General features: G+C 40.5%; 3 protein-coding genes across 3 annotated transcripts in view; 1 reads left to right on the top strand and 2 right to left on the bottom strand.

The window, feature by feature from the left end:
• The window catches only part of LOC126568357 (uncharacterized), a 38,245-nt gene extending 30,206 nt beyond the window's left edge, over nt 1-8,039 (top strand). The window contains exons 4-6 of the mRNA XM_050224820.1: nt 2,544-2,877; nt 5,403-5,517; nt 7,854-8,039. Of these exons, the coding sequence (XP_050080777.1) occupies nt 2,544-2,877; nt 5,403-5,517; nt 7,854-8,039 (635 nt within the window). The remainder of the gene's footprint in view (nt 1-2,543; nt 2,878-5,402; nt 5,518-7,853) is intronic.
• The window catches only part of LOC126567977 (recQ-mediated genome instability protein 1-like), a 269,968-nt gene that overhangs the window by 104,379 nt on the left and 149,189 nt on the right, over nt 1-16,400 (bottom strand). The gene's annotated exons all lie outside the window — the stretch shown is intronic.
• LOC126567974 (transcription initiation factor TFIID subunit 5) overlaps nt 1-16,400 on the bottom strand; it is a 136,679-nt gene that overhangs the window by 118,661 nt on the left and 1,618 nt on the right. The gene's annotated exons all lie outside the window — the stretch shown is intronic.

The following is a 16,400-nucleotide window of genomic DNA, read 5'->3' as shown; positions in this document are numbered from 1 at the left end:
ACACCCCTGACTGAGTATGTAGAGCTCTTGGCAGAGTCAGATACAGAATAGCACAGCTTCAGCAAGTTTCGTCCTTGTTAGTTGAGGTGAATTTGCTACTTAAAGGATAATGGTTAGCTCATGCTACAGCTGCCGGTTTTCTGCAGTTCGTTTTGGAGTTTAAAGGAGTTTGAGGAGGAGTGTTTGCTAAGTACGTTGTTTACATTAAAATTGTTTAAGCGTTATTGGAGGCACGAAGATATCGTGGAACAACATTTTACAGAAGCATTAAGTATAAAGTAAGCGACTGCTATGTAGCAATCAGATGAATAGACTATCAAGAGCGTTAAAAATTTCCGAATTCCGAAGAAATGACTAACATACACAATTCTAAAAAAAAAACATATTAACATGTTTAATGAAATTCATTAAGTTAAATGAAGAAAGTTAAATGCATTCTTCATTATACGAGTAAAGAAATAACAAAGTTTTTGCATATTTTTATAAAAATCGGTTCTCAAAAGCTCCCAAAATAATATTTTACACCTTAAGCTTAACACCTTAATCTTTAACTCAAAAGAATTATACATCACGCTTAAAGTTGTATGATGAGCACTTTTGATGCTCAAAAATGTTACTCAAAACAAGGTTTGTGATAAATTTTGCTGGCTCCCTCCCGATAGCCAACTGCGTAACGCCGACGGTTCGTTCCAGTCTACAACCAAACAGGCCAGTAGTGTCTTTAGGCCTCAGTCAGGGATCTTGGGGTGTTCGTTGACAAAAAGCTGTGTTTTCACGACTCAGATTCTTAGTGCGTTCTGCCGAAATACACATCCGTAGTGTGGTGCCCTTTATGAGGAGTCCCGGGAAACTATGGCGGACTCTGTGCACTTTTAAGCAGTGGAATTGTAACGTGAGAGACTATTTGTTGCAGGACCTGCCAGCACTTTTTGCAAGACTCAACCCATGTGCTCAGTGCTATAATGTTACTTGACGTAGAGGAACGCCGTACTTGTTCTGGCTTCTCCGGACACGTCACGTCTTGCGTTTATAAGTTGTGTCCATCCTGTGTCCAACTTTTAAACACATAAAAAGATGCTTCTTAGGGGCCACCGGTGGTTCGAGAAATTTAAACATTGGTACAAATATTGTATGTTTAAAAAAATAAACTCAGATGAAAAATGGAGGCAAGCGTCCACAAGGAAAGTGTAGTTGTTCAGAAAAGTTGGAGAAATATGGAGATACAAGATGCACTCTTGGCGACACGGTGTACAACAGGTTATTTTGCAAAAAATCCTCAATATTAGTTTGTAATATTAGTTTGCCACACTGAACACTGGAGGCAAAAATTTTGAAAGAATAAATGCAATAATAGCTCTGTTTAAACATTAACTCAAAGATTATTCTTTTTACTTCTTCTGCTCAGCAAATTTTCCACTCAGTTCTGCATTGAAAGTATCAAAATAAGTCACTAGTAAAATCATGAAATAATCATTTAATAAATAAGCGGAAAACGAACATTTTCATTATCCAAGTTATCTAGAATTGCTAGCACCTAGCAAATCTGGGATAACATTGATAGTAAGCCATTGATAAAAGCATTGCAAGACATCCAAGTGATTGTTCGAAATCAAACATCGAACAGTTGAGCTTCAGTTTGTACCATCTGTGCGGAAATGCATTACAGGTCAACATCCCCATCATGCTAAACACGCCACCTCCCGTCACTCACAAGAAGCAAGTGCTCTATACCTCGATCGGATATCGATAATTGAGTAATTTACTCTCATACTTAATGAACCATTCGTTGCGTTGCTTTCCAGCTGCTCTACTACAACGACAGCTACATTATCCACAAACCAAAACCATTGCGGTTTAAAGATACCACATTATGAGCTCTTAGTGTTGTAGTGTTTGCGTTTGTGGGAAGCTTCAATCGAAATTGTGTTCCCAGATGAAGGGCTGGTGAAGGATTGTGCAGTGCCATTCTCCCGGTCAGTATCGTTTCATGGCGTAGGGAACTGCTATTACGAACGATTGGGAAAGTTTCTCTATCGTTTAAGATTGTTTAGAGATGTTTGTTTGTTTGTTTTTTTGCGGCTATCTACTTTGTACCCTGTTCATGTGCTTGCTATAATTTCTTGCTATTCTATGCTACACATTTTCATCTAATCACTAGTCATGGACATAAACCGTGTCGTTTTCGTTTCCTATTTTCTTCGGTAGTTTCATTTTCTTTTCACCAATAGAGCCGTTGATCGTATTTGAGGGGCAAGCGAATGTCAACGACAGAACAAACCCTGAACGACAATGACACTAAACGGCATGACCAAAAAAAAAAAACAGAGAAAGTGGGAAACCAAATTGAATTGACATGCACAATATACAGTGAAGAAGCAGACAAAAACTAACCTTATCTCTTTCTACAATTTCTATTTTCTGCCTTCCTTTCAAACCATCGTCCGTGTTCCGGGTTTGGTCGCACCGTACCGGAATGTTGCCGGATGCGGTTTCGGGTGTGTTTGGACACTGGCGTTTCCAACCCGTGCAACCACCATCAACAGACTTTCTTAGACATGCACCATGCATGCGGCACGTGAAAAAAGACTACGAAGTGTGTGCGACCCGGTACCAGAGCACCATGGCGAAGATAGGCCAAACGGTGGCAACGACAACCACCACGACGGTAGCCGCCTCACATGCCTATCCAACAATGGCCACACATCCGGCAGCTGTCCTGAGCAGTGGTAACGGTGGCCAATACCACAACGGTGACATGAGTCAGCATCAGCATCACCATCACAGACAGCAGCAGCACGAACATCCGGGCAGAAGCCATCCGAACAGCACCAAGTCGATCGAAGATGCGGAAGAGGAACGGCTTAAAACGGTTTGCTGGTGAGTGTCGGCGTGGGGTGAAAGTATTTAAAATGTCTACGGATGTGGGGAGTTTGTAAACATGAAGTATTTCTTCCTTTGAACGCATGAAAAGCAACTTTAAAAGTCACTCTAAACTGGTGACTGCCTAGGAGAACTTGAAATATTGATTTTAAAGTGCCGTAGTGAGGATGGTAAGCCATTATCCGGACTAATTCGATTTAAAGACCGAAAGAAAGTGTCAAACATTGCGTCAAGTGTCAAACAAGATATAATTTGATCACGATCCTATTTTTTTCGTCTTTTTGGAAACAATTTGTATAGTACAACGAAAAATTCTATCATTTGCAATGAAAATGTTGGTTTTTGTTTGTCTTTAAAGTAGTGTAGCAACCTGGGCGATCCAGGTTGGAGTTGTCCAGCTCCCGGTGGAGAACTGGGGCGCTGGACAACTGGGTTGGGAACAATATGAAGTTTCCAACAACTATTGTTGACAGAATCGGAACTCTGAAGGTTTAACGACTCAATCCATAGAAAGATCCTTTTTGGATTGGATCCTGATTGCCGGATTCGATTCAATAGTTCTTCAAGTAGGATTCGGATTCGTTTGGGTCTCGGATTCAATTGGGATTCTGATTCGATTGGGATGAGTATTCGATTAGGATTCGATTGGGATTAAGATTCGACTGGGATTGGATTAGGTTTCAGATTAGGATTCAATTGGAATTCTATCCGATTAGGATCAGATTACGATAAGAAACTGTTTCTTTGGCATTAACATTCTTCAAATTGTTAATAATTTGTCTAGCCATAATCAGCCCAGCATTTATTTGTGTGAGAATGCCGTTGGCATTTTTCCGTAGGGTTCACACAATTTTTAAAATTCAATTTATTTTAACTGTTTTGACGATCCACATCAAAAGTAAAGTTATTTATTTTTCATCTTTAAAATCATTACTTCTCTCGATATGATATGTTTGACAATTGTCAATTATAATTCATATGTCGAATCAGTATCCAATCTACTAAAAAACTTCAAATCACTGTCTTTATCATACAAAGATCAACGAAACCAACCAATCTATTTGTAAATACTGAAAGCTTTTTCCGCCCGTTTTTTCCCAGTTTCTGTACAAAAACGACAGCAACCACACACCGTCAGTAATCGCCCATTGCCTTCGATTACATCCCATCGTACCGTAATGGATGATGGTACCGTGCGCATCAAATAAAACCCAGCGAACGATTGCCATTTCATAAACAGTAACTAACTACCATTAGCGCAACCAGGGTCGTAGTTGGTAGGGTGACCTCCGCCCGCCACACATCCCAGGCCAATCAAATTTATTGTTTCACACGTAAGCTGCCCGGGCGGTGAGTTGCTGTGTGACTGTGCACTATTTCCTGAACGCTGGCCCGAACCCAGATCGTTTACACCATCTTGTGGTTTGTTGGGTTGATGTTTTTTTCTTGCGACAGATGAAATTGAACCCTGGTCCTCCGGAGCTGAGACAGCAAAAGTCAGGCCTGCCGATGACCATTCAATTTCGCCCGCACCGAGCTGTACCGTAGGAAGTGCGGTTCACTTTTATGGTATTGTTTCTTCCTTCATTTCCGCAAAACAAAAGATGAAGTCAGTCAGTTGAAGCAAATGAATTGGACGGACGGAACGGGAACGAAACCCGGACAACAAATTAGGTTTTTCGTTGACCTTTGGCTAAGTGTCATGGACGATAAACGGCGATTCATTTACAGCTGCCCCGGTAAAGCTGGCCGGAGCTAACGCAAACGTTGCTTCAATTTCATTGTTTCTTGGTCACATTTAGTGCCCATTTATGTTGGTTCCAAGAAGCAGGAATTGGAAACTCATCAAATGGCCGTCAGATCGATAAATGAGATTTTGCTGTCTGCTTCTGCTGTATGTCAGTGAGTAGTTAGTGCTTTAGTTTTTTTTTTTAGAAAACAGATTTGTGATTAAAAAGAGCACACTTAATTGAGTTAAAACAGTAATGAAAAATAATTTCAAATAATTTTATATAGCAAATTGCATACTTTTCGGCGCTTTACTTTGTACAATTTCACCACAATTTAAAGCCTTGTTCACATACCAACCAAGAGGTAAGATTTAACAGATTCAACCATCATTTGATGTCACTACATACGCTCATAAATGTAACCGGTGACATCATCATGTAGATGAGCTTCTTACCATCTAAGCGTCGTGTGCCACATAAAAGCTCTGCGTCTTTTACCCTTCCCATGCTCCAGCATTTGTCGTCTGCTACTACTACAAGCCAGTATCGCCACTTTCCCGTCAATTGCATCGAGTGCATTTCCCGTCAATTTCACACCGATTACACGCTACACTAGCCGCACAAAGTCTTCCACTACACGAGTGTATTTATCTTCCATTCTGAAGGCCTAAGACGGCCCACGGAGCGCTAAGTCGTTCGAATCCTATCGTGTTGGGTTTCCACCATTCTCCAGCTCGCTTACCATACCTCTTCTCTCTTCTCTTTCCTTTTCCCTCTCTCCATCAACAACAGTGCCTTCCAGAAGTACATGCAGTGTTCGGAGTTTACGGTACGGCATGCCTGCGGCGACGAGACGGCGCTTTTCACGCGCAAATATCTCGACAAGATGTCCAACACGCTGATGCGGGTAAGTGTGTGTGCTCAACCGGAAGCGCCGGTACGCCCGAGCGTATCGGTGCCTTCCCTTCTTGACTTGACCGGCTTTTGGTGTTGACTTTGATTGGTGTGTGGTGAAGCAGTTTGGCGCTCTGTTTCTTGGAATGCTCGAGTTTTGTTTATTGATGTGTTGGCGGAGGGATGGTTTGCGAAGGTGTGTGTGTGTGTATACTCACAAGAGCAAACATCAATCGCTTGGTCCATTTTCTGGTCCACTTTACGGTTCAGCTCCATTCTCATGGTGTGACAATGGTGTGACAAAGTAGGAGCTAATTAGGGACTGGTAATTGTTCTATTAGCAAAGACATTGTAACGATGTTAAACGCAATCAGGCATGCCTTTAGCCTTTCCGTCCCGACGGACGGAAAGGTCACGATGGATGCGTCGTAATCTTTGATCAACCATCAAAGAAAGCTTTTTAACCTTACGGAGTACCGGAGGGTGTTAAGGTACAGTTTGGAAGTGTTTAAGCGAATGAATGTCGATTTGTTTCAATATGAGAGTGTTGAGAAAAGAATTTTCATGTTTTAGCCTGGTTTTTTTTTTAATAGCTGACCTTTTTGGTGCATGGTCTTGCAAACAAAAAAGTGGGAGTCAGTTTTATTTATTTTTTAATTTTATTAAACTCAAAGATGAAGGTTTATTGCCGTATGGTCGCAGAGGGAACCATGTTGAGCATATTGTATACTTTTCTTTTTGAAAGAGCAAACCAAAAGCTTGAAGAAGAAGATATTATGATCACTTTTTATCCACATTTTTTAGTTCATTTTTGTTTACCACATATTTCATATTTTTTGTAATTATTTTTTTTTCATCGATGCATATTTCTACTTTATCGGTTAGCCTTAAAAAATCGGCATTTTTATTAAATTGTTCAATTCCGAGAACAAGAAAACTAGCTAGTTTGCTATTATATTTTAACCAGGGGTTTTATTCTAACATTTAGAAAGGGGTACTAACATTTAGAATGACAACCACGTGAGGTACCAGGCGCCTCCATGAGCTTTTTCGGATTTTTTATATTAAAAACTCATAGAACACCTTCTTGCACATATAATTAATATTTCATCACATGGAAATAAAACAGTAAAATACAAATGTTTTAATAAAACAAATTTCTTCGAGATATTTGAAAAATTTGTAAACGGTTAATCGATACCAATAATCACCATGCTGCCACAAATTAAACCGTGTTATTCCAAGTCACATGCTACAATTACCACAACCCACAACTCAGCAATAAACAACTTTGCGAAATCCTCTGCCATTTGTACCTTAACACACCTCTTAGCGTAACCAATTAAACCAATTTGTATCCCAAATCCACCTCTCACACACACACGCGCGTCGTCACCAAAAACCGATCCCTTTCTAGCATATCGTTTAAGCTAGCCTGCTCTATACGAGTCTGCTTTTTACTGGCAAACTTAACAATGTTGTACAACTTTTTACAAACACAATACGCTCATCACAGAACGTCTCGTCACCTCCTGTGCGGTGCGGTGTATTGTGATGAATAAAACATTGCCACACACGCCAGGAGGTAAATACCGGTAACAAGAAGCGGGTCGCACACTTAGTTGTGCGTGAAAATAACACACACACATACACACACACACTAAATTCAAACGCTTAACCTTTCGAACAGCGGCGATGGAGCGAGTCCTATTGTAATGGCGGGGTTGCCGTTTTAAATGCACAGGTCAGGGTTTTATGTGCGTGTGTGTGTGTGTGTTTTTTTTTATGTCCAGTTGCATCCCCTATCTAGTTGGATCCGTTTTTCGGTTGGAACATAAATACTGCTTCTAAAGGGCAGTTCATGCATACTGCATTGGAGTTTTCAACTAGAGCAAGCCATTCCATTCACTCTCTCACTCGTGCTGTCTGTGTTTTCATGCTGAGCATGCGGTGGTGCAGAGCAGTCAGGAAAGGAAACAGTAGGCCATGATTTATGCTGCCCCCGTTTACTGGGTGACAATGAAAACTGTTTCATGGGTTTTGTCGAACCGGGAATAAACACATGCACTATTTCGATGCACTAGCGTGCATTGTACCACAAATACGATGAAGTGTGTTATGTTCCCGAAGCGGTGGTGGATAACCAAAATTTTAGGCAACACGCCATGTTACTCGCCCTCTCTCCCTCTCTCTTCAAGCTCACCCAATTCTGATGCCCGACCCGTAAAACTTTACCATTGAAAACCCATTTCGTCAGCTCCCCCAAACACTATTGATTTTTATTGTTCTTTCTCTCACTCGCTCGCTCCGGCACCGGTTGCGGTCCCACTAAAAACGAACCGGAAACAGATGCACTGCGTCGATTACACGCCGGAAAGTGGCAAATGCCGGGATTACTTCAGCTCAAGCGCAACCCGGCCGGGCTCAGTGTGGTGGAGTTCATCAAATATGGCCACACTCACCATCGTGACAGTGCTTGCGGTCGCCAATGCGTGGCTGGTGCAACCGGGCCGTTGGCTGGGAACGTTTATTTAATCGCCACCGTCGAGTGATGCCGATCGGATGGTACCCGATCGCACCCGGCACGATCTCCATGATGAGCAACAGCAGCAAATGGTAGGCAGCTAATCGTCAGCAGGCAAAAGCTGTAAATTGAGTGGAAGGATTAAAAGGCAACACGCAGCAAACAAGCACAAACTAACAAAAGCTCAAAAAACAGTGAAATAGTTTAGTGAATGGAGGAAAGAAAATAAAACATAACAACACAACGGTACAAGCAGAGGAAAAGCGAGCATTCTGCGTACGCCACACAGAGAAAAAGAAAGAGAGAAGCAGCATAAAAAAGGGCCACATTGTGTTATAGATCGTACAGAATGGCATATAGTCGAATGTGCAGACAGAATAGCTTAAAACACAGAGGAAAAAAATACTAAAAACCATTCCCTATTCTGTTCTGTGGAAGCAAAACAGTACTGGTGCCGTAACCAGGATACAGAGGCTTGTTTTGTACCGCTTGCGATCAGGCCAACCGTTACAGGTGTATTAATTTGTTTTAAGTTTACAGCGAGAGAGGATTCAAAATAGTGACTTTAAAAAGAGAAACGAATGCAAGAAAATTAATGTAGAAAAACCTTATTACTAACTATTGTTGCTATATAATTGATTATTCCTTATAAATACTGCCTTCATTCACTCGAAAAGTTTCCTCTCCCACGAAACAAGGAACGCAGTGGATGAACAAATGAAGAAAAGGGCAGCAGCACAAGCACAAAACTACTAAAAAAAATGGGCTAAAAGCTCCCAAAAACTATTAGTAAAATTGAAAAGAAAAAAAAACTAATTGAATAAAGGAAAAGGGAAGAGGAAAGCTAAGGAAAGGATCAAACTCTGCTTGCCTTGTTCTGCTCAACAGTTTTTCGTTCACAGTTACGCTCCACGCTTCCTTCCTAACACTATTTATTAAGTAGCAAAAGAAAGACAAAAAACAGCATACGAAAAACACTTAAAAACAACTATTAAAAATAGGTCTCACCTATCGCCAGTTTGAGCCCTACTGCAATGGGCAATGAGGGGGCTTGAAACCTTTAACCTTTTACACTAAAACACCCTTTATCCTAAAGCAACGCTTGCTGTATGGTTTTTTTACTTCTGCCTGCAAACAATCCGTTGCTTCTTACACTTGAACGAAAGCAAGCGAAAACAAAAACTATATAAAAATATATAAAATGATGAAGAATGTTGGAAGTTTGAGAGAAGAAAGGTGTAGCCAATGTGGTAAGAATAGAAACGGGGAAAGAAAGAGACCGAAATAAGTTGGATTTGTATGTAGATATAATGATGAAGTATAGAGCAAATAAAACTGTTTGTAAAGTGAGAAGGCAAGATAGCAAAAGGAATAGGAAAACTGAACATGATTAACAGGAGAAACAAGCGATACGAACAACAAGCAGCGAACGCATTGAGAAAAAAAAAGACATTGAATAAAAGTATCAAAAACTGTACACTATGAAAACCGAAACTAATGCAAACACAATGGTGGAAATGTTTTATTTACACATGCTGTCGTGCGGTGGAATGTTTAATAAGCTTATTAATGAAAACCGTTCCTGCGTTCCCCCGTTTCATTTTATATGCGTCTCAATTACATGCGCCGACCGATCGATGCTTTAATCGCATGGGTAAAATGTGATTAGAAGCGGGCAATTTAAATGCGCATCTCTCTCGCTAGATTGTGCTAAAATAATGCACACGCAATAAATCAAAAATACATCAAACGGTGGTGGCATGAAAGAAATTAACAAACCAAAAAAAAAAAGGGGCAATAAAACAGGCTGGAACCTTTTTTGCTGTTGCTGCTTTGCTTACACCATGTGCAGTCACAGCATTGAATCAGCATTTTAAACCGGGTAAACGCTTCACCGATTCGGTTGGCTCGGGATGGGTTCCGTGCCGTGTGTTCTCCAATTATGCCGTAATTATATCAACAAGACCTATCCCCGTAAATCAATTTAAAATAATGACAAACATGAAAGCGACCGAGTGCACTACTACTGCACACATTGGTGCAGTTTGCATCGCGACTGAAAAACGGATGCACCCAACCCTGGTTGGGAGATGCGAAACGATCAAGGGAAATCGTTGCGGGCATTAATAGAAAAGACGAGCAGAAATAGCACAAAAAAACGGGAAAACAGAGAGAGACAGAAAGAAAGCAAAGCTCGCAAACACACACAACGCATACACACATAGATCACAAAACTGGGAAATCCCAATATTTTACTCATAACGCATGGATTATTTTCCATTTTAGCTTGCGCCCGACCGAATATGATTTGCACAGCGTCAGCAAACACGTTTCCCTTTCGCAGCTTTCCCATTGGCACCGATCGTAGCTGCCTGCATATGTATGTAAAATGATTAATAACAACACACTTGCTCAATAGGCAGTGTTTGGCAGGGGTGAAAACGAATGTGAGTTCCATATTGAATCACAAATAAGTACTGCGAAAACAAAAAAAAAACACCAACAAACACAATCCTGTAAAGAATTGGCTTGTGTCGGGTGGGACTTTTTTTCTGTGCCTTTTTTTATACATAAAAGGTCCCGCGGGTTCATCTATCTGTTGGTGGAGCTTTTTAGGTTTGATTCTTTTTTTTTCCTCTTGCATGTGTAAATTTTTGTTATTTATTGGTTATTTCAATTACAAACCACATAGCTGTCTTAATTAATACCACTGCCAACCTTCACACAAACACAAACACTATTCGATGTGTGTTGGAGTGCTCGAGTTGAACTCGTGTAATTGGATGCTTTTGATAATAAAGCCGTGAAATTGGTGTGAAAAAGGTTTAGATTTGTTGCTCTTGTAGCAGCTTATAGAGGAAGCGAATTGATACGTTGGGCAAAATAAAAAATGATGATCATTTTTGCGAGTGTTCATTGCTCGTTTTAAATGGGCAACTATGCAACGATAGAAGCTCTTTTTACGGTATTACAGCATCAAAGTTGTTTAGGAATTTTTGTCTACAGTTGAAGTATTGTTTTATGTAAAAAATGTAGCTTAATCTTATCTGAAATATTTAAAGCCTATAAATTTTTAACATATAATCCAGCAAGGCAAATTTTGAATTCTTCTAAAATAACAAAAACAGTTGTTTCAGCATTTTTCATTTCGCAATGACGGCCAGGGCGTATTCTTTAAAATCTAATCTTAGCTTTACAATAATAATAGCTTAACAATGTTTTTGTCCTCTCTATTTCCAAGAGGTCAGCGCCTCTTTGGAGATATCGTGCCGTGGAGACTGACAACTGGCTCCCATGAAAACTTCCTTTGTTGCGTTGCCAGCATTTGGATGTTTTGGCTGGTGGCCTCACCATCGGCAGAACGCACGAAATAGCCACTGGCGCATGTCACCGTTGCGAACGTGTAAAAAAAAAAATACCCAAAAAAAAGATTAATATAACATACTACAACCAGCTAATCGGACGATAATGCAAACAATCTACAATCTGATGCCCGAACGGCTGCTTAGAGTCCGGGTCTAGCCGTATAGAACTCCTTACATGATCAGAGAATGCGGTCAATGTCGTGGTCCGTTGCTATAGCTACAAACCATGGACTCGGCGCTGTTTAGCCCTTAAAGATGTGCGTCCATCACATAATGGTTCGACATAAGTCTCGACATCATGCGAATAAACGCACGATCTACCGGGAGCCCGTGAAACCAAGCAGGGAAACCGGCGATGGCAAGATGAAATTGAAGAAACTCCCGAGTTCGTCCTCATCCCACATGTACTGCCAGCGGGAACCTTCATGCACAGCTGTTGTGGAATGCGAAGAAACTCGTGAGGGGCAATCAACCTCTCAAAAATGCTGCCATCGGAGGCATCTCATTTGGTCAAGAAATCATCTCGTTTGGTCAAGAAGCTATTTCATTGCTGGGGATCCCGCAATAAGCAGGCAGCCAAATTGTTTCAACTTATAATGTTTGAATTTTATTCATAACTGTCAACTTATGATTTATTTTTAAAACATGGTCAATGGACCTACACAAGCAATAAATCAAAATTGAAGAGCTTCTCTGACAAGAGGCTAGAATTTATTCGGTGTTGTATTGTAGGGAAAATTCACAGTGAATACCACTGCAAAATTATGATATCATATCACAAACAAAGTGTTTCTTTTGGTAAGTAAATATAAAAATATAGAAATTCAAATGTCACACTTCTAAATGTTTGAAAAATTTGGCAAATGCAGTCGATTGAATGAATAATAAAGCTCTGATTTATTTAGAAGATTTTTGGAAAAAAGAGACAAGCAAAGTTTGTAGAATGTTATTGTTGATATGTTCATGTATGTTTTAAGTTAGAAAAAAATCATCTGAAATTTTTGTAATATTTTTAAATAGCAATAATGATAATTTAGCGAATTTGAATAGAATTTTGTACTCGCAAAATTTGTGGTTCAAATTTTCTTTAATTTCACAAAAAATCTATACTTCAGCTGAGCGTTTCATATTGACGTATTTTCATTTCACATGTAATACTTTTTGTTTGTTTTATGGTATTGTGAATTTCCGTTGTTTCGATTGCTTCATTCGTGGATAATATTCCTGCTTTCATTATTTAAACATTGACTAACCTGCGTACTACCAACGTTCCTACACAATCAATGATTCCAAATCCAATCAACAAATGAATAACATGCACAAGCAGTTGAACTTAAAACAGTAATAAAATGTATCACTTTTTGTATGTTTGCTATCGGGAAACGTTCAATTGTGTAAAATGTTTCGTTTTCGAATGCAAGCCCCATCACATGCCAGGCCAAATGCCAAAATGTGTGCGAAAGGGTACAATTTATTATGGGAACAAACTATTGGCAAACCAATATGAAGTGAAAGTGGAATGTAACGGCTCAACTAGAACAAAACAAGGTAAAAAAAAAACACTCCACCAGAGGTGAAACAATATGTGAGCTTTTGTTTTTGTTACTGTGGTGGTAAATCTACACTACACAGAAAGGGACAAAGCAACAAAGCGTGCGAGTGGCAAATAAATTACCCACTGTGGGAACGAAACACCCCACCGGGCACGAATGGAAACACACACACACACACACACACACACACGTGTTATAGTGTGTGTTTGTGTGGATGTGCTCAACAGTTTCTAAAACAAACCAACCCAACCAGCAAACAAACAAACAACCAAACAAATAAACGAACAAACGAACCAACTGACAACACAGGAACAAACAAACAACACCAAAAAAAAACCTCTAACCGAACCTAACGAGTTGAGGTTTGCAGCGGCTGATTGCAACATAATGCAACCTCGTTTGAACACATTCCCGACCGATCCACGGACGTGTGCGGTTTGCTGAAAACTTTTGCATTCAATCACATCCGTTACGTATCGTATCGCACCGGGCACTGGGCGCCTCCATTTATTGCTCGGTTGAGTTTTGTTTTTATTTCCACAGGTTTTTTTATTTTGTTGTTGCTTGACTTCCCATCAAATATGCAGCTGTTGATTCAACTAAAAGAGAGCTAAATAAAACACACACATTAGGAGGGCTAGGAAATGGATCAAAGTGATTTAATTCGATAAGACTCGGAACCGGACCGAGGAGCTAACTAATTCCACAAACAACCACCAGGCGTCTCCATTTGAAGTTCGGGAAAATGGAGCTGTTTTTGAGGGGTTTCGGAGGGGGGGGGGGGGGGAGGGAGTTTGTGAGCTGCTAGATAAACAGTCTCCTCTTAATTGTTTTCGAAAACTTTGTATCACCATGCTTCAAACACGCCAGGTTCAGGTTAGAGTGCGAATTTTATGGTGCGAGGGAAAGGTGAAAGCAAGCCATATCACCTTACCAACCATTGACGGACAGGGTCTCACAAATCTACGTAAAGAATGGTAGCCAGATTGAAGTGGCCAACAGGTGGAGTGAGAGCGGGAGAGAGAGAATTGAGGCAAGAAGACGATAAAGTTTGTACAGCAGAAAAGACAAACAACAAAGCGCCTAACTTGCTGTATTTGTTTAGCAAAAGGATGCAAAATTTAAAGCTTGTGTGTTTAGAGAGTAGCACTTTCGCCGGTGAATGCTAGGATGAAGACGATCATCGGCTAACGACACACATTTTAACTGCCGTTTAAGCTCTGTGTTGTTCAAATATAGCCACCGGAGTGACGGAGTAGGAAAGTGTAAACTAAACAAACTCAGTTTCTGAAAAAAAACCTCTACTCGTCGGAACAATTTGTCAGCAAGGAGTGAGCAACGTGGCTTGTTCCTTCTTTGCTCTGATAGTTTAGTACCATTGCTAAGCTCTTGTGATTTTTAAATAAAGAAGAAAAAAGTCACCCAACCGAAACATTCCCCTCTCGAGTTGTGCTTCGATTGGGTTTTCTGTCTCATTTAACACACCTGCTTGCGACGGTTGACAGCAGTCCCGATCTACGAGACTCTCGAGTTCTGCCTAACCATTGTGCACTGGTATTTTGTGTTTGTTTTCCGGCTTTGGCTGCATTCTAAAAAAAACACACACACACTCAAACTCGTTCACTCATTCTTATCATTTATCTACTACCGACTGCTGGAGCTGGTGAGATGGAAAATGTGTTCTGACTTTTCGCTCACAAAACTTGCCTACAACAGCAGCAAGCACGAATTACACGGATTTTGAAGATGCGTACGTGTGATGTGTGCGTAATGGACAAGGCGATCGTGATTTACTCTGGGCGCTTTAACGAAGGTGTCATGTGACGAGACTGAGCAATACGAGAATGCTTGCTGTAAGTTGCTGTAAGGTTTATTTATCTTAATCGCAATGAAGAGCATTCAAATGGGCGTTAATATTTTAGTACTTTGTATTGAAGAACAGGCTCAACTTTGCGATAAATAAATTATAGATAATTGTAAACATTAAGGCTAATTTTATGTACAGAAATACATTTACTCCTACAGGTATGCGATTTGATGCTTCAAGGGCAGTTCGTTTCAATGCTGGCTGATGGATCTATTACCATAAGAAACCCGCCACACTCATGCCCAGGCCAGCTCCATCGCCTCCCCTCTGCTCCTCTCCGTCGACGACCCTTTCTTGCTATCCTCTACCAATTTTTATGTTATGATCTATCGTCTGCGTCCTGCGAATGATCCTTTGCTGCGCGCTTTTCATGCCTTTAATTCTTTCTCAGGCCTATTTAACTTTTCCCTGTCCCCAGCCGCTTTCCGAGCTCGTCGTCACTCCTCATCCTTTAGTCTGCTCAACTCCCCTTTACCTCGTTTTCCCTTAACGTTTAGCGATTAAGTTGTTTTTTTTAAAGAAAGTTTATGTAACCTTAGGCAGATAAATTGTGCAGTGAAATAAATAATTAAATATCAGAAGAGGAATTTATAAACATATCAGAAGAGCCAATACGGGTATGGCGTTCCTCTTTATACCAACAGACACAGAGAAAGGAGCACCACCGAGTAGCGCGCCTCGTTAGGCGTACTCAAGAGTGACACTCCAAGAAGATCGCATCGTCCCTCCATCCGGGTGATTTAGGGCTGAATGAATCCAAATTTCCGAGGGCAGTCCGGTGGTAATTGCGACATTGTCGTTGGTCCTCAGAAGGCAGGATCGGGACTGAAATTCCATCCGGACCGTTCCCTCGTAGTGAAGATTGACTTACATTTTAATAAATTGATGATGTCAGTAACAAATTCATAACCAATTTACTTACGTTCGTAAATTGACGCAGAATATAATATTCCAACAAAGCAAGTATTTAAATCTTTTTAACATTCTACATTCTCGAACAACAGGTTAAAAGAATAAGAAAAAATGGCCTGTTTAATTATATTTCGATTAGAATGACTTAAATACATTGTCCATTATGGCTATTTATCGACTGGGTTTGCCTTATTTTCTTTTTCATAAGACTTGTTCAAGCCTCATGAAATGTTTAGCTGTTTATAGATACCTGCTCTTAGCCCGAAGAAAGTAAAAATATTTAAGAAACAAAACATAGTAATACAACAAACTCCTCAATCTAACAAAAGTCTAAGTCTGTTGCACGTTCAGATCGCAAGGTTTGTAGTTCAACTGAAGCAGCACACAATCCATTCAACGCTCAATGACCACCCGAAATTGGCTCACGCTCGATCCGACACTACCTCAAAGTCTTCGTTCATTTCGAATCACGAAACCACTCCCTCCCTCGAATCGAATGCTTTGATTCAATAAAGCGCAAGAGAAAAAAGCTCGTCGTCCCATGTCGTGATCGAAACGTGGCCCCACACTGATTGAGGGTGTGTAGTCTGGCCAACAGACGCAACACAACCATCGAAAAAGTACAGCGATGCACTTGATGGGTATTCGATGGAAACGTGCAGGTACGTGCACGTC

The sequence above is a fragment of the Anopheles maculipalpis genome, chromosome 2RL (genome assembly GCF_943734695.1).
Source record: "Anopheles maculipalpis chromosome 2RL, idAnoMacuDA_375_x, whole genome shotgun sequence".
Taxonomy (NCBI): Eukaryota; Metazoa; Arthropoda; class Insecta; order Diptera; family Culicidae; genus Anopheles; species Anopheles maculipalpis.
This window is presented reverse-complemented; position numbering and strand designations above follow the sequence as displayed.